Genomic DNA, 22962 nt, shown 5'->3' with positions numbered 1-22962 from the left:
GGACTGGGTCCCATCCTGTTCAACTTATTCATCAATGACCTGGATGAAGGGACAGAGTGCCTTCTCAGCAGGTTTGCTGAGGATACCAACCTGGGAGGAGTGGCTGATGCAGCTGAGGGCTGTGCTGCCATTCAGGGAGACCTGGACAGGCTGGAGAGTTGGGCACTGAGGAACCACCTGAGGTTCAACAAGGGGTAAGTGCAGAGTCTTGCACCTAGGAAGGAATAACCCTAGGCACGGGGTAGGGGCTGAGCTTCTGGAGAGCAGCTCTGCAGAGAAGGACCTGGGAGTGCTGGTGGATGACAAGTTGACCACGAGCCAGCAATGTGCCCTTGTGGCCAAGAAGGCCAGTGGTCTCCGGGGGTGCATTGGGAAGAGTGTTGCCAGCAGGTCGAGGGAGGTGATCCTGACCCTCTACTCAGCCCTGGGGAGGCCTCATCTCGAGTCCTGCGTCCAGTTCTGGGCTCCCCACTCCAACAGAGACATGGAGCTACTGCAGAGAGTCCAGTGTACGGCTACAAAGATGATCAGAGGGCTGGAGCACCTGCCCCTATGAGGAACGGCTGCGAGAGCTGGGCCTCTTCAGCCTGGCGAAGATAAAAACTGAGGGGGGATCTTACCAATGTGTTTAAGTACCTGAAGGGGGGGTGTCAAGGGGACGGGGACAAACTCTTTTCGGTTGTCCCACGTGACAGGACAAGAGGCAATGGGCAGAAACTGAAGCACAGGAAGTTCCGCCTGAACGTGAGGGGGAATATCTTCCCTGTGAGAGTGACAGAGCACTGGGACAGGTTGCCCGGAGAGGTTGCGGAGTCTCCTTCTCTGGAGACATTCAAGGCCTGCTTGGATGCAACCCTGTCTAACATGCTCTAGGTGACCCTGCTTGAGCAGGGGGGTTGGACTAGATGATCTCCAGAGGTCCCTTCCAACCTTACTGATTCTACGATTCCTCTCCTTCCAGTTTGACAAATTAAGCTTGAAATTGAGCAAAGAACAGAACTTTCATTATAATTCAACAATAAGACAAAATGTTTTGAAGTACCACTAATATATTACAAGTCAAGTAAAATTATCTGCACTGACTGAAAAAACTATCACTGCTAAACACAAAAAACACTTACTGAAAGAAGCTTCCACGCAATTGGACGAACTTGTTTGGGAATTCCAGACCAACTCAGTTTACGTAATTCCTCTATTAAAAGAAAAGCATATCATGAGAAACAAGAAAAATATTAGCAAATAACATTTACAATAACTATCATGTCTTGCTCTAAGTCCAATGAAATCACAGTTATACAGCATTTCTAAGGAATTTGGAAGATGCAGGATAAATGCTATCTACAGAGACAGAGTGAGACTAGGCATCGAATGTGATAAGGTAGCTTTCTAGAGTATTTACCAGCATTGTTTTTAATATACACACCTCATATCAGTATGCAAGAGATTCTCAGCCTTACTGCATAATACTCTTATATGGATCATAATCAAAAATGCAGTAAATAGCTACCTAAATAGAATGATATTTTATGTCTGAATGCTGGAATTTAACTGATGTTGTATTTTCATTCTTCACTTCTTCCTCTTGAAAGTGTTCTCCTTTCAAACACCAGTGGAAAAACCTGCGAGCCCTCAATTCTGGTCTCTATTTCCAGAGCTACTTACTTTATACTCAAGAGAGTTAGATAAATATAGAATATTTATGGCAACACAAATGAGCAGGTAAGACTTACAGTAGCACTACCAAAATTGTGTATTACTAAAATTCAAAAAGCTGAAGTATTAGCAGGATCAACCCACAAGATCATTATGGATAACAAACAATAAAACAAGAAATGAAAGTGTTCAAGTCCACTCCACTCTTTAACAGTCTTACTCAGGCACATAAGTAAACACACTGACTTCAACGGGCTTGAAAGTAAGTTTATGGTGGTAACATCATGCTTTCAAACTTATTAAGTCTTTTAGTAAGATAATACATAAATATTAAAAATTATGTCTTCATAACATTAGTTCCTCTGTTACAAAGTGTGTGATCATCCATAATTAATGTTAGCTCCCCAATTCCATGTATCCAGCAGGAGTATGTTTCCAAAGGAACACATTTACAAGAGAAAAAACACAGGAGCAGCAGCTTTATTTGACTGATAAAACATAAATGAGCATATGAACTAAGTTACTCAGAGAGAAAAGTAGATCTATAGTAGCAAACAATGAAAATATCATATTAGATGTGGAATGTTATCATTAGCAAAACATTTTCAACTAATTTTAAAATCAGGAAGGAAAACATACTCAACTGAAACCAGTGCAATATTTAACAAATATATTCCAAAAAATGACTCTGTTTTAAAAGTGTATTGATGCTAAATAATTAAAGCACACAAAAAGAAATTCTTAATTGGCAATTAAAGTTTCTCAAAGAAGTAACAACTAAAGAAAACAAAGAACTCCATGAACCTGGAACATGCAGTGTATTTTCTTGTCTATAATCTAAAAAATGAACTTACCTAATATTAGGAAGCTGAATTTTTATTTTAGCTACACGCTACCAAAAATGATACTTACAAAACCCCTTTTGCCTTAAAGGCAATGACAGCATTAATATGAAGTTAAATAAATCATGACAAAAAATTTCCACTTGGATGAATTCATACTTTCATCTCCTCACTTAAAAAAATGCAGAGAAAGGAAAAACAGCAGGAGGTAGAAATGAGAGACTATTATAGTCATAAGTAGATGAGTGATTTTAGGATGCCATTTCAAATAAATCAGGATTATCCTGAGCAGACAGAAACTTAGCAACAAGTATTGAAGAAAGAAAAACATTACTATATTATATACACACAAACGAACACACATTCAACAAATCATGGGCTTCCTTTCACGTTCAGCAACAGGTTCAGCCAAGTCAAAAGCAGCTGCACAGAGATCTCACTTAGAATAGACAGCGTTTGGGTATCTCTGTTTCTCTAACCATTTTTCACCATCAATCAGCATGGCAAATACCGAAGACTCCAAAAGTCTTCAAAAACGTCAAGGTCTTTACTAAGTTCTTTTAAGCAATCCAATTCATAAAGTCCATTTAAGCAATCCCATCCATTGTGTCTGCATTTAACAACCGATGGGATAGATTTAAACAAACTAAATCAAAAAAAAAAAAAAAAAGAAAAAGAAAAAAAGTGTCTATTGCAAGTCCTGAATCACATCGGATGAAAAAGGTTAGTTTATTATGATTCCAGTGAAACCGTCTTCAATCTATATATTTTAAAATAATATTATATTTGAAAAAAATAAATTTCATTAATAGTAGTTTTTCTTTTTTCTCATCTCCGACCCTTGGAAGTTACAATACACCGACATACAGGAAAAATTGAAAGAAAAATCTCCTAACTTATTTTTGATTTAAAATCATGCTTTGTAGTTTTGCTTTTAAATGAACTAATTTCTATCTTCCTTATAAAAGAAGAAATATAAAGAGGTCAAGGTGAGATCTTGTTAAAGCAAGAATATGTAAATAAATCAAGGTTATCTACTATCAGCACAAATCACATTTAGACTTATACTACTGTGTAAATAAACCAAAAATATCAAAATACTTAACAATTTAGGAATATCGTATTGAGTATGATGAAAGGTAAGCTCAGTCCTGTACCCTGGGCATTCCAAAGACTAGAATATCAAATACTGAAGGGAAGAATAGAAGAATAGGTCAAATATGAAGTGACTTATTTGATTTCCAGTAAGCTAAAATTTAAAGATTCCTCAGTTACAAAATAATATCTGCACTACTGCATTTAATGGTCACTAAGAGACCTATCTTCCCTGAACTTGTCTAATCACATTTGAACTCACTCATACTTGTGACATTCACAATATTCCATGGCAAAGAACCCCACAATTGTATTATGCGTTAAGCAAAAATTCTTCCTTTTAATGTCAGACTGACATGGTAGTCTGACTTATTTTCCATTATTTATTCTCTGCAAGAAACCCCTTTTCACATTTTTCATATCATTTATGATTTTATACATCTCCTATTTCTCTTGGTTGTTTCATCTCCAAGCTAAAGATCAATAATCTACTTAATGTCTTTTTACAACCACTGCATATTTCTAGTTGATTTTTTGTTCCATTCTTGCACGTTTCCTAGATCTACTATAAAATTTGCATTTACATCCAAAAATCTCCAAGAAATTTTAGGAACTATGCACAGATACAGGTCTATTAGAACTCTACATAGAGAAAAAAATAACTGGGTCCTCTGTACAAAACAGGCAAGTTTCCTAATGAAGTCCTAGACTTTAAAAAGTCCATACTTCCTATATGAAGCTCTAAAATAGTGGAAATTTTTCAACTTGGGAATTCTTAGGTCAAATGTACATCTGACATCAAATAAACATACACTAAAAAAGATTAATGCTGCAGATTACCATTCAACACTTTATAAGTGCAATACAGTGAATCTATGTTGCTTTCAAACAATATATATCAGTTACCAAGTACTGAGAAGTGAAACCTGAAAATAATCTAGAAAGAGAACTTGCTAACCGTACAAAAGACTGAATGATCAGGATTTTAGTGCATATGCAATTTAAAAGTTAATCTAAGAAAGCTTATTCTTTTGGAAGGCAGATTTATCAATGAAGCCTAGTATTATAGATCTTTCAAAGTATTCTTGCTTCAGTATAGAACTCTCAACTTCAAGAACATACTACTAATCTTTGAGGAAAGTGTGTCATTAAAGTATGTCCTTACTATCTTCACTTTAGCAAGTCACTGGGCTCATAGTATTAATTTGATGAGTAATCCTTAAATTAAAAACAGCAGTTAAAAAGCCTTAATAAAGCTTACAATTTGCCATCAGCGTGAACTATTTTTTTCCTTTTACCATTTTCAAAACATTAAATATCCAAACTTGAGCATTTCAGTAGCATCGAGCATTTCTGAAAGCAGCCTTGCTGCAATTTAAAAGGCATAAAGTCAAAACTCACAGCACCAGTTGCAGCAGAAAAATTTCTTCAGGACTTCTGAATTCCATTCAAGCATAAACGCTTTCTCCGCATATGCTTGACTCTTCTTCGCTATGCACCTGGGACTTCTGTATGTCTCCCACCACATGGTGGGGACACAGCAGAAACAAGCCCATCCTGCCACTGCTACAGCAGCAACCACACTGCTGTGGGACAGCATGAGGGTCAGGGCCCAGAGCACATCCCCCTCAAGCCTGTCTTGGGGTTTGCCTGCCTGGGCTCAGAGCCAGATTTGAGACAGTGCAGCTGGCAGCCTTGAACAGCTGTCCGACAGAAAAGGAGCAAAAAACTTTGTAAAATATGAGAAGTCATTTGAGCAGCTTATGAAAAAGAACATCTCACAAAGCTAAGACCAGAGATCTGCTGTGTGAGGTATCTACCTAGGAGGCTGAACAGCCATTTTTAATTTGAGAACATAAACACATCTGATTAAGTCTCACACGCACACAGGAAACTGAATCTTCATCTGAATGTTTTATCTTAATAATCAACAGATCTATGCCGGAGTCACAGTAGCTGACAATTCAGCTATACACTCCAGCCATCCCTGCTCTTCCCTCATCTATTCCACAAATAAATTTCCTTCGGTCTTGCCTCAGATTAAAGAGAAAATCCTTCCAGCAGAGATTTATTTTTAAAAAAACTATGCATAGCAACTGCTAAAAAATAAACTGATCCTACCACACACATTTTCATCTAGAATACACTTGTATATATTACTTTGAATGATTAGTTCATTCAAAGGTTGAAAGTTTAGTTTTCTGTTTTTTCTGAAAGAAGAAATCACACATTCAGTAGTGGCAAATGGATCTGTCACATCCTAACCGTAACTTCCGGTTGCTCTGTGTTAGCCCACTGTTTGCACTTAAGAGTGAAATGATCGTGCTTAGTTTCTTTTTGTGAGTTTAACAAATCTGAAAAGCACCTTTTTGTTTTTCCCCACATATCTAAACAGCATCAAACTTTGAAACATAATCTATACATAGTATTTAAGATCCCCACTAAAAACTGATTTTGCTTGAATTACTATACAAAAAAAAGCTATACACAAAAGATTTTCAAGAAAAAAAACAAGGTTGTACATTCACAATTCAACCGAAAAATTGACTACACATTTTCCAAAATTTGCACTTAATAGTTGTGACACATTTCACAAGAGGAAGTCTATGGAAGTAGTCTTACTAGTTTTCTGAAACCTTTACAGTTACATATACTTCTGTAACTGTTAAAGAAAAGCACCTCATATCAATTGTTTGGGCCATGAATAAAAAGTTAACTTTTCAGCACTGATATCAAACTTATCAGATAGGTATTTGATAAATGTTGAGTTTATAAGATAGCAATGTAACTGGTAGAGAAGTTAGTCTGCATATTTTTTTTCAGCAGATATTCCTTCTCAATATATGTTTTTCCAAAAGGCAACATTATATCAGAAATTCACAACAAACATTACAAAGCCATTCAATAAACGATGGTGGTAGTTGAGCATGATGCACCCATAAGGTAACAGAGGATTTCAATTTTTGCCTGACAGAAAGGATTATCTTTAATAAAATCTACATAGAATATATTCAGAGCAGGAAGAGTGAAAAGGACAATGTAACAGATAAAACTCTGCTTTCAAACTGGAGTAGAAGTTTTTACTAACAGAAAGGGCTCAAGGGTATACCAGTTTTCTGCCTTGGCTTGCATTTCTGCTGTAAACATAGTTACTACACATGTTAAATTACTTTGGCAGAACTGTTGAGACTAGTCAAAGTGCCACCTGAAGTCACTTCCATGTAACGTGTCCAATACAAGTAGATTTATTTATTTCTATTAGCCTGCACAATGAAGAATGCGTTCAAATTCAAATGCCATAAGAAGACAGCTGCCTTAATTTAAACCAAATCTTTAATATTAATGTAGGATATTGACATGAAAATACTGCAATCAAATATGAATAGGTTTACACTTCTTAAGAGTATAATTTGACTACTGCAGAAGTTAACGACAGCCCAAAAGAAACATTCCTCAACTTCCCTGCTTTTCTTTATCTACATATTACCGCTACAACATGGCTATAAAAGTGAAACTGCAAGACTACCAACGTAAAAGTTATACCCAACATCAATTCAACCTTCTTGACTGTTATTAACAAACTATATTTCTAGATTTTTTTTTTTTAGTTCAGGTTTGTGAACGTAGTTTAATGCAGGTTGGGTTTTTTGGTTTGTTTGTTTTTTAAACACATTGAACAGAACACTTACAAAATACAGCTTGGACAAATTAAAAGTTGAAAGAAAGCAAAAACTAGCTTCCAAACTACTTACAGCCTATCCATCATGTGTATGACAACAGCAAGATAAGTATGCTACATTGCTATTAACGTATCTACATTCATTGTAACCAATTACCTTTTAATTTCCTATTTACATTCCAACCCTGTGCAACATGCTACCTATTTAGAGCATGTATTACTTACACAAAAAATTAATGCCAGTCCTTCCCTTCCATCCTTTTTGACAGAGGCAGAATTTCGCCTGCTCTTGAACCTGGAAGTATACACACATTATCAAGTAGAAACAAATCAGAGGTCATTTTACCTGCATCAACTCCAAAACCAAAAATGCAGGGCAGCTTGACTCAGGGAAACCCAAATTTGATAACTCAGAGCCATTTTAGGTTCAGAGATCTAGATAGTTTAGACTGTTCAGCACCTTGCCAAAAGCCAACGCTTCACACAGTCTTCTGCCAGAGCTAATGCAGATATTGCATCAGTATCTCAGCAGGACACCTTTACCAGATGGATTCATTGCCTTAAGTTTTTACTAGCTCAGACATTCCTGTTCCAGGAAATCTTTTTCTTTAAAAAACACAGGTACTGCAGGAAAAGCATCCAGCTACTGAAGCATATACAAAGTAGTGGTAAAAATGTTGCTATTAACCATTTTATCCCAGTTCCTTAATAGTAACATCACTACAAAAACAAAGAAAAACCTTTGTCCTTCTAACTCTAATTTCTTAACCTCTATTTCCTATTTACAGACCAGTCCTCTGAGTTCCACTTGTTCGTTTCACCTTCCTCTCCAGATTTCATCTCTCCTTATTTTTCTCTTTTCCAGACATTGCATCTACACATTTGGCTGCACTTTTTCCCCATATCAGTAACTAAAATCGCACAGCTGTCTTCATTCCAGGCCAACAGAATTCACCAAACAATTTCAAAATCTTAAACTAGTAACTAAAAAGTGGTACCATGTTTAAAACCAGAACCACTGGTTAAAATACATAAATAATAGAGGAAAGAAAAACACTCTAAATCATTATTTAAAATATGTCCAAAGGAACCTGTTGAAGAATAAGTTTCTTCTTCTTTGCTTCATAATAATCTCAGAGTTCCATCTCTCCTACCTTCTTCCCTATACCAATACGTAACAATAAATTTAACAATTTCTTGCATCACAGACATTTTAAAATTAACACCTAAGACTGTGCTTGGGGTAAAAAATATGTTAATTTCAAACCTTTATTTCCTTCATATAAGTTAAAAGGCTGTAACAAGAATTGCAATCAGAAAAATAAAATCCTGTTCAGTTTCAGAGAGATAAGCTGTGGTACAAGATCAGTAAATCAATAAATTATACTTAAATACATCAGGAGTCGTAGTTGCTTACTGCAATTAGTCTTGATGCCATGTTACCACCTTCAAATTAGACTATTTTCTGTAAGTAACTACAAACATCACAATGCTGATAGTGCTCCTAAAAATGAAGTCTAGAGAGCAAATTGTAAAAAGTTATGTGATGTGGACATAATTTTTTTCCTAAAATTTTGAACATAACTGTTCTCAATAATAACATCTCACAAGAAAATTTTATCTTGAAGTTTTTGTTGAAAGAATGCTTTTCATGTCTTCTAAATATCAATTTCTAAGATAATTTTTTAATTATATTTGTATACAGTACACCAAAATCGGGACACACAGTTTGTGAATATTAAGAGTTTAAGCAAAATATATGAAAATTAAAGACTCATCATTAGCCTCCAAAAAAAAGTTAAAGATTTTACAATACTTCTGAACAATAAATATGCACAGGTGAAAGAAAGTATGCAAGCATGCTTATACACACTACTCCAAGGAATCTAACTGTACCCAAGTAAACACCTTCCTTCCTCAATTATTTTATGTGCATTGAAAGAATGCATCAAGGGCATATGTGCATTGAAACAATGTATCAAGGGCAAAAGAGCAACTACAGTAGCAAAAATCTGATATTATGAAAGTTTGCTGTGAACTAACATGCTAAAGAAACAATGGAAGCAGAACTATACACACAGACTAGGAGACAGGGTGAACTTTAAATTGAACTCCATATCACACATCTGCACAACAAATACACTTCATCGTGAGCATGCTGTCACTGAAAACACAAGGGATTCAGTGGGAAAGAGATAAATAAGCAAAGGAATTTCACTGATATTAAATAAGAAATAGCACCCACAGTTGTCTGTTCAAGATGAAATTTACACTTGGGCACAGAGACATATTGACAGCAAACCCAGAGAGACTCATTGATGATATACTGAGGAGTGAAAATAAAGAGCATTTCTAAAAATCAAAGCACTAAGGGATGCCTGGAACAATGGAAAAAGCCACTGATGGATTCTGAAGAAAGCTTAAGAATATGCAAAATCCATAAAAAGTGTGCAACAGATCTGTCATGGCACGCAGCAAGGCTAAGGTACTGAACATAGCTGGAAAAGAACAGGCTTCATCAAGTATAATTTCAAAGAAAAAAAGGAAAAAAAAAAGAAAAAATAGATGGACACTTGAGGTCAAAACTAAGAAACAGGATTTTTTTTTTTTTTTAAGAAACAGCTTACCACTTTAAAACAGAAGTCTGAGAATATGATTATTTAGGACGAACTTTCTGTTCTTAGGGATTTTTTTTGATTTACTGCTGATGGGTTCTGGGGTTGTATTTCAGCATTTTGTAAGGGGATGGAAGTGGTGGTAAGCAGAATGAAGTACAGAGACATACCAGATCTGAGACAATTTTAAATGGTTTTAAGTCACTATCTTTAGAGGATCCTAGTATTTAGCCTTAAACAGAAACTTATCTAAAAAAATTAAAACACATTTCTGTGTTCCAAGAACAGGAAAAGCTAGTTTCATAATAGATGTTTGAGGTCCAAGAACATAGCTGCAATTAAAAGGCAAATTTTAAAATTTATACAGTACAATTTTAGGTCATTCCAGTTTAATAATTTTTTCTATGCAGAAGATGGATCCATTAATCCGATTTATAGGTAATTTGAAACAAAAACAGACTAGATACAATGCTAGCCTTATAAGTTCTCAATTGTCAGAAAGCACGAACTACCACATATTGTTATAATGCTGACAATGAATGACAGAGAGCCATAAAAATTACAGTATAATTATAAATAGTATTTCAATACCCATCTTGTTATGAAGCAATGAGTCCATAACAGGCCTGGAACAGGCACTAACACAGTGGTATCAGGACGCTCAACTTGTCAAGGTACTCCTCTGCCAACCAGGGAAGCCTCGGGCTCCCCATCCCAGTCCTCCCGAGAGGCACCTGCCGAGGCAGGTTTGACTCACGTGGCACGGTTATAGCAACAATATTGTCAGACTCCAGCTACAATGACCAAGCCCAGGGCTGCCCCACAGGTACTCCCAGAAAGGGCTGGTCTAATGATTAAAAATCTTATTATTCTTCCCCCCCCCCCCCCGGCATTACTTAACCTCCTTTTTACCATCCTACCGCCCGTTACCCACCACAGTTTCTTCTCAAACAAATAACCCACTTTGATTACTTTTTCCCTTGTTTGTCCTAGTTTTGCTACAACATACCCAAATTCGGTATTTCTTTGGTTACCTAGTCACTGTCGGTCTTGTGAGACTGTACTTCCCAATATGTTCCCAATGCTCCCCTCAAAGTCTCTGGGCTGTTTGAAGATTGCTCACATAATTCTCCCTTTACTACCTGTGAAATCCAGGCATCCCTCCTGGTGCTATCAGTAACTTTTGTCAGCTTCTCACACTGTTACTTGTTACATTCAGCAATTTAGTAGCTCTCCATGTCCTACTTAGTTAGCTCAGCCTCAGGCCAGGGCCAAGCCAGTGGTAGGCCTGCAACCCTAATGCATCTACAAGAAGTTTTAATTCCACTCATGACCAGATGTAGAAGTAAATAAATCTCTGTGCTACCAAGAACTAAAATGTAGGTAGTAGTTACACTGGCTCTATCCCTCTAAAACAGAAAAAGGCTGGAATCAATCAGAATAACTAAAGGCAAATCATGCATATAATAATAATAACTACATTAGAAAAATGGTATTTGTACAGCCTATGATTAACAAAAGGAGAAAGAACATCTACCTTAACTAAACACAACATCATCTACAAATTATATACATTTTTCCTCCGTTCCAGAACATGATTATAAACTCCAGGATTGGTTTGATGAAAATGAAGGCCTCAAGTCTTCAAAAGCAAGCACTCTCCAGCTCTGCATCTTACTGCTCCACTAGCCATTGTGCTGTACTTATGCATACGCATGATTTACCTTGCTTATCTACTTATGTCATGGGTAGTCTGGCTGAAATGAAATAGATCTTATGCATTTATTTATGACTTTTTAATAAAATCATTTTGCTAAAGTTGCAAGTTTTGGCTACTGTAATAAAAGCACACTGTTTATAAACTATGCAATAAGCTTAGCATATGCAGCAAATATGTTCAGCATATGCAGAAAATAAGCTGCAACTCAGAAACTGCTTTTGTTACTTTTAAGTAACAACATTTTCTCTTCCTCCTTCATTCTTGCTCTACATACACTATCAACACTTATCACTCCCGTAGGTCCACCTAAATAGGAATCTATGCACAAATGTTATCTTCAGTACAAACCTCTAAAAAACATCCATCCATGTAAAGGGGGGGGGAGGCAAATTTACTGTCAGAATCAGAAAACATGGAATAAACAATGAAGTTAGTGACAAATCATCCAGAACAAAGATTATTCTTATGGAGCTCATTTAATACCAAAGATAGTAACCATGCAAACAAATCTGAATATAGCTTATTCTAGTAAAACTTTCAACCCTCTGATGCAGCTCAGCTTTCCTTCTGTGTTCAGGATGTATTAAGGATAACTTTGACATCAAAGAGTTTAAATAAAATAGTGCTATTTCCAATTAAACCTCCACTTCTGCGCTAAATATAAACACCTATTTGCAAGGGTCAATGAACTAAGGTTTCGGGGGGGGGGGGGGGGGAGGCACAGAGGAGGAAAAAGAAAATGATCACTGGGTTTAGGCAAGTTTCCATTCTTGACAATACTCTGTGCTCAAGACAGATTTCCTCTAATTGAGGATTGCCTGAATTGTTGTGCAGTTCCAACTAAGATGCATATCCCGTAATGCTGGTTTTCAAAGGTCTGCTCTTTTTAGAAGAATATCCAAGCACCGAGAGTAAAAATGTACATCAAGAACAAAGTGTTATTGAAATGATTTGCAAGGAATCAGCCCCAATTGATTTTCACTGTAGAGTAAATAGATGATCAGTCTGAAATTAGGTGAACAACATTAGGTGAAGAGAAAGCAGACTATTCATTCACCTTTGACTTCACCCTAGATAGTCTGCTGGAAGTAAACAAAATTTAATGAAGTGTCTTCCATTTACAATCATTCCTTTTTTCTGAAGAAAAGCATGTGATTCACAGTCAATTTTAAAAAGAACACATCAACAAAGGTATAACCACACCCTCATTTTTTTCAGTATCATTGATTTCACAACCAATATTTTATGGGTTTTAATTGAGAAAAGGTTGTTTGCACGTGGTGTTACATTGTCTTTTGTTTTACTTGATACCTAAAACACCAGGGATTTGCAATCTGATATTTCTGTCTGTCCTGCACAAATATGCAAAAAAAATGCAGAAAAATAGAGATGATACTGGTAACTCCCAGCCTCCAGCCATTTGTCATTAAGGCAGAAGTAGTGTTTTTGTATTTAACAGCTCTTTACCGGTTTTTCCTCAGGTACAAAAGCCTTTCGAATCCATACAAGCTTTTAGCAGCCATTATATCCCGTGACAAGGAACTACATAAGAAATATTTAACACTGTGTGAAGAAGATCTTTTGAACCCAGTCATATTATCTTGATGTTCTCGCTTCTCGCCTTGGAAGAAAGAGTGAAAAAATGCTCCTACTATCTGCAGATCAATATTTGTGGGTCAGTCTGTGAGTTTGTTCCCTCTCTGTCATGCTGAAGAATCCCAGCCCAATCAGCCCTCTACAGAAGCCGTTCCACATCTTTATGCATCTTTTTTTTTTAAAAAAAAAAAAAAAAAAAAAAAAAACTTTCTTTTCTATAACTTTCCTGAGATGGAGGATGAGAAATGCACACACTAGCTGAGATGAGGTTTCACCAATGACTTGGATCAGCATAGTAGCGATTGCAGTTTTGCTCTGTTTCTTTCCTAATAATTTGAATTCTGAATCTGAATTCTAGATGAATTAATACCATCTAGCTCTGGCTATTTTGTTCATTTTCTGTTTCACAGTATAAAACTTTTATTTGAAACAGAACTTTTGACCAGTTCACCATAAAGTAGAATTCTGGAAATAATCTCACATAAAAAAAAAAAATGTTCAGTATAAAAGAAAGTTTATATTTGCCTGCCATAGCCTTATCTTCTCTACACGCTCTTTCTATACCTGGATTGTATATTGGTCCTGTAGAATCTTTGGTGATGCTCCCACTCCTGATATATTTGAGAAAAATAATTATTGCTAGTTTTTATATCTTTTACAAGTTGTCCCTCAAATGCTTGCTCTCTCTCTCCCCAAAAAAGACATGCTTCCATTAATTTAGCCTGACAGGATTTGTACTCTATTGCATTCTCCTCAACTGACACAGAATTTTATCTTTTTGGAGGATGTCTTCTTGCATTTAATACCCTACCTTACTTTGTTCTTCTTTGAATTCAAAGATCCTTTGAATTTTCTCAAGGCTTTTGTTTTTGTTTTGCTTTTGTAAGTGATACGGTATTTGTTTTCAGTATGGAAACAGCTGTAGAGGCAGAAGATTGCATATTTGAGAGTTAAGTTAATGCCATCATAGAGCCATTAGCGCTGAGTGTCTCAAAATTACATTTGTTCACAAACATCAACTGCTTTCCTGTATCCTCCATAATTCCAGAAACTCAAGACTCCACACTAAAAGTCGTAAAATTTGGTCTTAATTTTTCAGTACAGTGAGTTCAACAAGCATTTCGCCAGTGACAAACAGTACACATCAAACTGAAAGAGGCTAATCAACATTTTCTATCAGGTGCAGTAGCAGGTTTTCGTGACCATCACCAAAAGCATATCGCCTGACCTTTACGCATGGCAGCTGCTAAAGCCTCCATTCACAGCATGCTTTCCTCCAATGGCTCAACTCCACCCGAACAGGTGCAAAGACAAGATCCCTGCCCTTCCCAACCAGAATTAAAAAAGCAGGAATGAGCTTGTTCCTGGAACTATCAACATTGTGTCATAAACTGAAAATGTTTCTAGTGACAAGAGAAGCAAGAATAAACGCAGCACATGCATAGCATATCATTTTAAATATATATGTACATTTTTCAGTGAAGTGAGACTCTAAATATTGATAAAATACATGCATTACATGTATATCTTATTTGAAACATGCATGATTTCTACAGTAAACTTAACAATGTTTTTAAGATGGGTTTTATTCTTAACGCTAGATCACTTAGTAATACCAAACAGTAACAAAGTCATATGAGGAGAAGAGAGGGAAAAAAAATCAATAAATAAAGGAAAGCCTTCAACTTGTGAGACAGCTTTTGAACAGATCAAGCACGACTCCGAAGTCAGTTATATATTCTACATCAGCCATGACGGCTAGGCTGTTACATGGGAACTGCTGGTTAATCTGAATCCTTACTGTGAGAAAAAGCAGGTTTCAAAAGCCCAGTTAATATTCCCCGGTTGCCCTGGGTCTCAGCTCCATTACTTGTGCTAGCGCAGCCAATTATCCCACTCTAGTAAACTGCTTCCAAGGTTTTCTCGTCCTTTGACTTCACAGGATGTGCTGCATTTGTTTAGCTACATAAAGATATTGATATGAAGACTTGCTACCCTAATGCAAGATCTGAACTTCCCTAACTGAAAAAACAAATCATTTTATTAGCAAATTATTTATTTCTATTCAACTTCTCAAAACATTTATCTACAGCTAGAGAGTGCTAGAATGGAGTAAACCAGGCATCACATAAACATGTCATAAATCAAACATGTCAAGGAAAAAATTACCTCACATAAAAGGAGTAAAGCTATTATTAAAATTTCTAAAATAGTTGTCTATCAGTTTGTCTTGCACCAGAACATTAACACAATCACAATTTTTAGCACAAAGACAAAAGCAGAGTTGTAGCTAAAAGATCAGCCTTATTCTGCTTTAAGTCCTTAAATACTATAGGCATCACCTAAACAGCAATGTTAAAGCCTTCTGCTGATTTTAGTCTATAGTTTTCTGCAATAGGTCATAATTTCTACCAGATCATCTTAAATAAGGCAATCTGTAGCATCTCACAAAATGGTAAATATTAAGGTGCAAAAGAATGTGGGAAATATTAGCTGCAGTGATGATTAAATTCATTTGGATTCTTGTCGGGCTTCTTTTTTCTCCTCACTTTTCCTTCTCTCCCCCCACCCCCCCATTCTTAGGGGCAGAGCAAGGCAACCTGCTCATCAGTGACAACAATGATTTTAGCTTAGATTCAAAGATTTTACATTGCATAGATAAATATGATTGTTGAGTAAATTAAAAGATATTAAAGAACAACGAGATACTAGACAAAATATTTTCAAAGGCATACACAGAAATTCAAGTATCCACTTCATCCTGAACTCCAATGGAATTATCAGATACTTTCTACAACTCTTCAAATATAAATATTCAGATTGCAATATCAGACACAAAAGCACTGGTATCACTAGGAGTTTTCTTTTTTCTGCTGCTTCTTTGATTTTAAGAAAGTTCCAACAGTTTCACGCTTGTAACATCATTGTAATAAAAGGTATTAAAAAAAAGCAGAATTCCTTTAACATTTAAAGTAATAGCTTGAAAGATCACATGACATGCCAGTATCTGTCTGTCTCTCTCTTTTTTAAAAAGAAAAAATCCCCTACGGTTGGATTTCATGTGAAAGGCCTTGAGTCAACTTTTCCCATAAATCAAGATAAAATTTTCAAATATGGCATCAGAGTTAAGTAAAAAGTTTTCAAGTCACCAAGATATCTAACAGTCCAACTTGCCACTCTGGAGGCTGAGGAAGTTAAAACAGTCTTTGATCACTCTCCTGCTCTCAAAGAAAATTCTCTGTGAATTACCACGCTAGCAACATTACCCACCATCTAATTCCATAAACACAGTTTCAGATCATTTTTCAAAAGCTACGAAAATAGAATTCAAAAACTCCTAACCCTAAAATATTTTTACTTTTTCTATTTTTCCCTCACTTAATTATTAGCTTGGAGATACCCTGACTTTATAGTCTTTAAATAGTTTCCTTCCCAAGCCATCTCAAGTGCACAAGTACTGATGCACATCACAGAGGGAAGCCCCAAGAAAAAGTTCCCTAGACATAAGATAATTATAAATAAAGCCTCAAAGGACACTTAGTTCAGTATATTTTGCATTCTGTGAACAAGAGTTCAGGCAAAAAGTTACCAGGTATGAATGACAAAATGCGTATTGACAAAGTTCCATTAACAAAAAAAAGCCTTTACTATAAAATTCTCACTGTATAGGAAGATGTTAATATCTAACACTGGATATAAAATTTGATTAGACTGAGATTCTCAGATGCAAATGTTCTTGTTGCTGAAATTTAAGATTTTTAACTTTGCCAATATTTACAACGCCTTGGACAACAAAATGTTGAAAACATCAACGACTAAGTGATGAACTGGTGAATGGAGGGTGTCAAGGGAACGGGGACAAACTTTTTTCAGTTGCCCCGTGTGACAGGACAAGAGGCAATGGGCAGAAACTGAACCACAGGAAGTTCCGCCTGAACGTGAGGGGGAATTTCTTCCCTGTGAGAGTGACAGAGCACTGGCACAGGTTGCCCAGAGAGGTTGTGGAGTCTCTGTCTCTGGAGACTTCAAGGTCCGCCTGGATGCAACCCTGTCTAACATACTGTAGGTGACCCTGCTGAGCAGGGAGGTTGGACTAGATGATCTCCAGAGGCCCCTTCCAACCTTACTGATTCTGTGATTCTATAATACAGTCATACACTGGTAAACAAAACTGATAAACGGTGGCAATTTTAAGCCAGAATGTCCCTCACTGAAGTGGAAATCTAGCCTCACAGAGCGTTAAATCAGTGTTGCCTTCTATGGATCATACACATCAGACCGCTGTAACCAAACACAATATTTCATAGCGTTTAGGTGAACGTTATGCATCACAATTGATTTGAAAATAGATAAATGGCTGAAAAGTCTTTGGTTTTCTTGGCTATAGCACATTAAAGTACCTTAAAAAAAAAGAAAAAAAAAACACTAATCTTAAAGTTTTGCAGAATGTAACACAGCTATGCAAAACTATGACTAGAAATGCGTTTACATTTACACCAGCACTAAAGAGTGAACTTTCAGACAGTAATTTAAAAGAATGAAGAACACTGACACAGAAGAAGTCTAAACAACACCCGAGAGAAATAATACATAGCACTTAATGAGAAACACGCATCACTTACGTTAATATACAATGTACAAATCTCCTCCAACCAAGCAATTTCCAGTAAGGAAAAATATAACTAAGGTCTTTCTCGAAACACAGCCTAGTCTCAGCAAGCAACCTAGGCTCCTTCCAGATCATCTTAAATAAGCAAAATCAGTAGACTATACAGGAAGCAGGCACAAAATTTGGAGAGCATCAAATGCAGAAGTGCCCAATGGTCAAAACAGAGTCTGGACGCAGGGTGCGTTCAAATTCTGAAATCTTTGTTTTTTCATCAATGCTAATAATTTCCATTTTTATTTGATATAACTTCTTTGAATGGAACATTCCCATAACTCTTGTTCAAATGCAACTAGATTATTTTTTCCCTTCAGCACTTTTTTAAAAAAAAGAAATCTAGATAGTAATATCATTAATTTGTGCAGAAAAACAGGATTCAGCACAACAGTATGGCAGAGAAGGAAAGCGGGGAAGACAAGAATTTTTTTAACAAAAGATTTCTTCTATATTGATTTCTGTATTTTTTACATAGCTGTAGGACTCACTAATGTTTTACAAATAAGTTTAATTTTATTCGCTCTTCCAAACAAACATGAACTTAACTCGTGAAATAATCATTCTCTCCCTACTACTGGTTTTCATCGCATTTACAGCTTTATTATCCCATTTTCATTCACAACAATACCTTGGCCAAGCTGGTACCCCCTCAAAATACAGCACAGGGCTCTGAAGAAGAGAATTTGTATTATTAAAGGATTATATATACATATATACACACACATTCATATACATATATATTATTTCCATGTCTGCGATGCCATGGATTTTTTTAAAAAAATTAGTCCTTAGTTACAACAGTGTTCTAGATTTTGGTTTTTATACAACCAAAAAGGAAAGAATAAAATTGGGGACAAATAAAGAACAAATCTAAAGTTATATTTCCACTGCACAGGGTACAAATAGCCTCCAACCTCACAGCAAGTTTATTAATTTCTAACTGCGTAGAATGTAGCAACAAAAAAGTAGAGATGTGAAGATATAGCTCTCAAACTTGGAAACTGCTGTCATGCCAAAAACTATTTGGTTATAGAAGTCTACCTCGTAATTGGCAATCCTTTAAACCAAGGCAACAGAACAAACCCATCCTTAACCAAGACTTTGAGAATACTAAAATAAAACTACTAACTATTAAACTATTTGTTATTGGTTGAAATGTTACATTTTCCCTAGTCAAAGAATAATTTTAATTTATCGTCATTACACTAACTCCTTTTCTTTGTAGATTTCCCAAGGAATCACCTGTCCTAGTTATGAGCTGGAGAACATGCTGCTTAGCACAGATTTCTACAGAGGAGTTTTAATGCCACCTAGAAATCAGGCACACGTTTCCAATTAATATTTTACTGCAAAATATCATTGCTTCAATATAATTAACATTTTCTTAAAATTCCAGAATAAAGTATCCTATTATAAATTATTTTGAAAATAAGAAATCATAAAATAGTCTTACCACATATATTATTACTTGCCAAAACCATAAGCTCAGAAGTAAATTCATCCTATTGATTTATTTCTAAAATAAGCCAGATCTAAGAGCAGTAGTTGTAAAACCCTGCCTGTAAGCCTTGTCCCAGATTGAAAGGATATTTTAAGAAGTAACAGTTCAGACCCCATTTACCACTCTTTTAGCTGTCCTGTTTTACATAATTCTGTGATCAGTAAGGATCAAAATACTTATCTTTCCCTATAAATTTTAGGTCAAAAAAAATCTCCATTTGCTAGCACTAACCAATTGTCTTCTCCTTAGAAGAAAACACTTAATTCTTGCAGAAACATTAATAAATTAGTATGTCTAACTATGAAGGGATAACATGGTATGTAATTGCCTCACATTGACTTAATTCATTTAATTTTGGAAAAACAATCATTTTATTTGGCTTACTACAACACATTGAGTTATACGTTTCTTCTCTCTGAAAATGTTAAAGCAATTATTCTAAAAGAAATCTTCAGACACTATCCTTTAATTTCAGTAGATATAAAGATTCATTATATTCCATAAATATTTCGCAAAGCATTCAGTAAAGGAAACATGCCACTAGTTTATCAGCTTTTTCATCCCAAGTGCTATTACTAGAGCTATTACCCATTATACCTAAAACACACTAGAGGAAATAACCAAGTCTACAAGTATTTTTCTTGGAACTACAAGCTCATCATTCCATCAGTTACAAATAAAAAAAGTATAAAATCATCATGCTAGAAACATTAAAGGAGTTCAAAATTTTGCTGTATGCATTATTCATTTTTGATACAGCTGTTATTCCCTTGAGATTACTGTAAATCACTATGTGAAGTGATGGCCTGCACAAACAACTACACGATAGATAAGATAAACTAGACTTACATGTTTTATATTTCTATAGCATAAAATCCTTGGATAATTTAACTATACAAAGCTGGAAAATTCTTTCAAGAGCATAGATTCACAGAACTGCAGCTCCCCCAACAGCATGTTATAATGCAGGCAGTACATATAGAAAATAGCTTTAATAAGGCTCTTGATATTACTATGGCAACCACAGTAACTGGTTTCCAAAATGAGTAATAGCTCTGTTAGGTCCTTCATTAATTTTTTTTTCCAAGTAAACATTGCCCTTAATCTTCTTAATGGAACAAAGAGTTATTCTGAATGCACGCAGAAAACAGAAAATAAAGTTCAATATAATGCTGTAAATATGGGGTAAGACTCTTTTCAGGATCTTCTTTAGGAATGAAGAGACAAGTATGCCCTGTCAGCTATTTCATGCAAACAACTGGAGAAGTAGAAGTAGATGAGGTTGGTGTTAGAAGGTAAAGAAATAGCATGTGAACATACAATTAGGAAAATAAAAGCAAAAGTAAGATTAATGAAACCAGAAAGAAAGATTGCAATAAGTAAGGTAATAATGTTAATTATCAAAACAGCTAATGGAGAACAACTATTCTGATAGAAGATTTTATATACTATTACAGTTTTTTATAATTCTCCTCCAACATTCAATTTCTGAATATTGTCAACTATTTCTATTTTCCCTTTAAAGTCATCGAAACAGCTTCTAACAAACTTTCTTTACAGATAGAGAACAGGAAATATCAGTTTACAATACCAGTTAAACAATTTTCCCACTTATTTTTAAATAACAGTATTTTTGCTCCTATTTGGGCAGAATATGGAATATAATATGGAACATTAAAAAACAAAAAAAAAAAAAAAAGAAAAAAAGAAAAAACTCTCTTCCTCTCACTCTGAGTAAAGACAGCTACTTGTTCAGTTTAGCTTGTATCTCCAGAGTTTGCTCTCTGTTAAGGAATCGTGAAAAAGATCCATTCTTTTGTGAACAGGCAGGTAACACAATTAACTCTGAACCAGTGTATGCCATCCTCTTTTGTCTTAACCTTTTTTTAAATATAAAATATCCATACGTATTTAGAACAAATAACTGTGGCATAAACTTACTTACTGTGTTCTTAAAGCTTCATACTACCAAGAAATGAATCTTACAAAGCAAACTAAGTAAACAGACTGAAGAAACCCTACTGCAGTATCTACATTCAGAAATACAATCTAACTGATACAAGTTATCAAAATATAACACAGCAACCTTTTTTTTTTTTTTTATCACTAAATATAGTTTAAGGTAACTCAGGGTGTCTGGTAAGTTACCAATATCCTATTCAAAACCAATTTAGACATTCATGTCTAAATGGCAACATCAAATAGGTTCTATGGTTTTTATGTTTTTCCTTGACTTTTATAAAACTAAGCTTTATCATCCCACTACATGAAGGAAACATACCATTACTGCTGGATTTGTTTCTCATTAAATTATTTTTTGCCTTTTCATAGTGAAACTATAGTAGAAGAAAGGCACAAATAAAATAACTAAGATTTACAGATACATGTCTAGATACATAACCAAGCTACAGAATTCATGCAGTTATTTTATTCACAAGATCTAGCACTAGAGAGCTTCCCCTACTAAAAAAATCTATAAATCCACCTTATTTTCTATATAACAAAGATATCCTTTCTTTCTATCACATTCCTTGATATCTTTTGCTTAAGAGGAAAGCTACTAATAAACTCCATAGCTGTACAGAATACAGAGAATCTTGATTAGGCAAAGAATTTCACAACGAATACTCTTAATGAGCTGGAATTATGCTCTTGGATCATCACCGCCATATGAATTCTAAGTTAGGTTTGCAAAAGTCAAAAAAAATAAAAATAAACTAAGCATATAGTTCCCCCTAACTACAAGCAAACGTAAAAACGGGTAAGACAGAGACGCAAAGAAGTAATTTGCTGAGTTAATACACTCTATTTTCCATTTTGTTTTAATGGCATTTCTATAAACTATTTAACTCTTAGAAAAGAAGTTAAAAGAGATACAGAAACTATCTACATAAGAGGTACTATACTCAGCCAATGTTTAATTAAAACAAGACCATGAGACCAAAGATCTCGCAAGAGTCAATTATATTTTAAGTATGCATGATGGACAGAAGTCTTGAGTTATGAGCTAAAAAAGCAAATAAGAAAAACATCCAAAAAAGCTATCTTTTCAAGCTAAATCACCATGGCCCAAAAATGGTATCTGTTCATTTAAAGCAATCCTGTCAACACACAAAGATGCAATCAAACTAAGCAAGTAACAGTAGGCAGTACAGGACAGTAAAACTGCCACCGAGTATAAACATGGGTAAATTAGTTGAAATATTCAATAGAACTGGTAACAGAAGTGGCAGGAAAAGAAAGGGGGGAGGAGGGGAAGGAGAAAGTTTTCCAGTACAATGAAGATATCAGAGCACAATAGGACAGAAGCAACTTAAGGACTCTTTCCATAGCATAGTAAAGGGGATCATTAATAGTCAAAAACAAAATTGTCAGTAACCAGCAAACTGACAGGTTTATCAGATTGGGAATACAATGTCTTCCTATGTCAATACTTATTAAGTACTACAATGACAATTATGTCATTTATACAAATGTCTTGAAAAAAAGACAAAGATATTTTCAGAGATCAACTATGCAGAAATATCCTTCTGACAATTATTTCAATATAGTATTATCATCCAGTTACAACAATAAAAAATTATGATTAATATCTATA

General features: G+C 35.3%; 1 protein-coding gene across 3 annotated transcripts in view; it reads right to left on the bottom strand.

The window, feature by feature from the left end:
• Window positions 1–22962, bottom strand: part of TBC1D22A (TBC1 domain family member 22A) — a 186731-nt gene that overhangs the window by 151096 nt on the left and 12673 nt on the right. For all 3 annotated transcript variants that reach the window (XM_062582762.1, XM_062582772.1, XM_062582782.1), the window contains exon 5: window positions 1122–1192. In XM_062582762.1, coding sequence (XP_062438746.1) covers window positions 1122–1192 — 71 coding nt within the window. The remainder of the gene's footprint in view (window positions 1–1121; window positions 1193–22962) is intronic.

The sequence above is a fragment of the Rhea pennata genome, chromosome 1, assembly GCF_028389875.1.
Source record: "Rhea pennata isolate bPtePen1 chromosome 1, bPtePen1.pri, whole genome shotgun sequence".
In the NCBI taxonomy this organism is placed as follows: domain Eukaryota; kingdom Metazoa; phylum Chordata; class Aves; order Rheiformes; family Rheidae; genus Rhea; species Rhea pennata.
The sequence above is the reverse complement of the archived record's forward strand: the minus strand, read 5'-3'. Positions and strand labels throughout refer to the sequence as shown.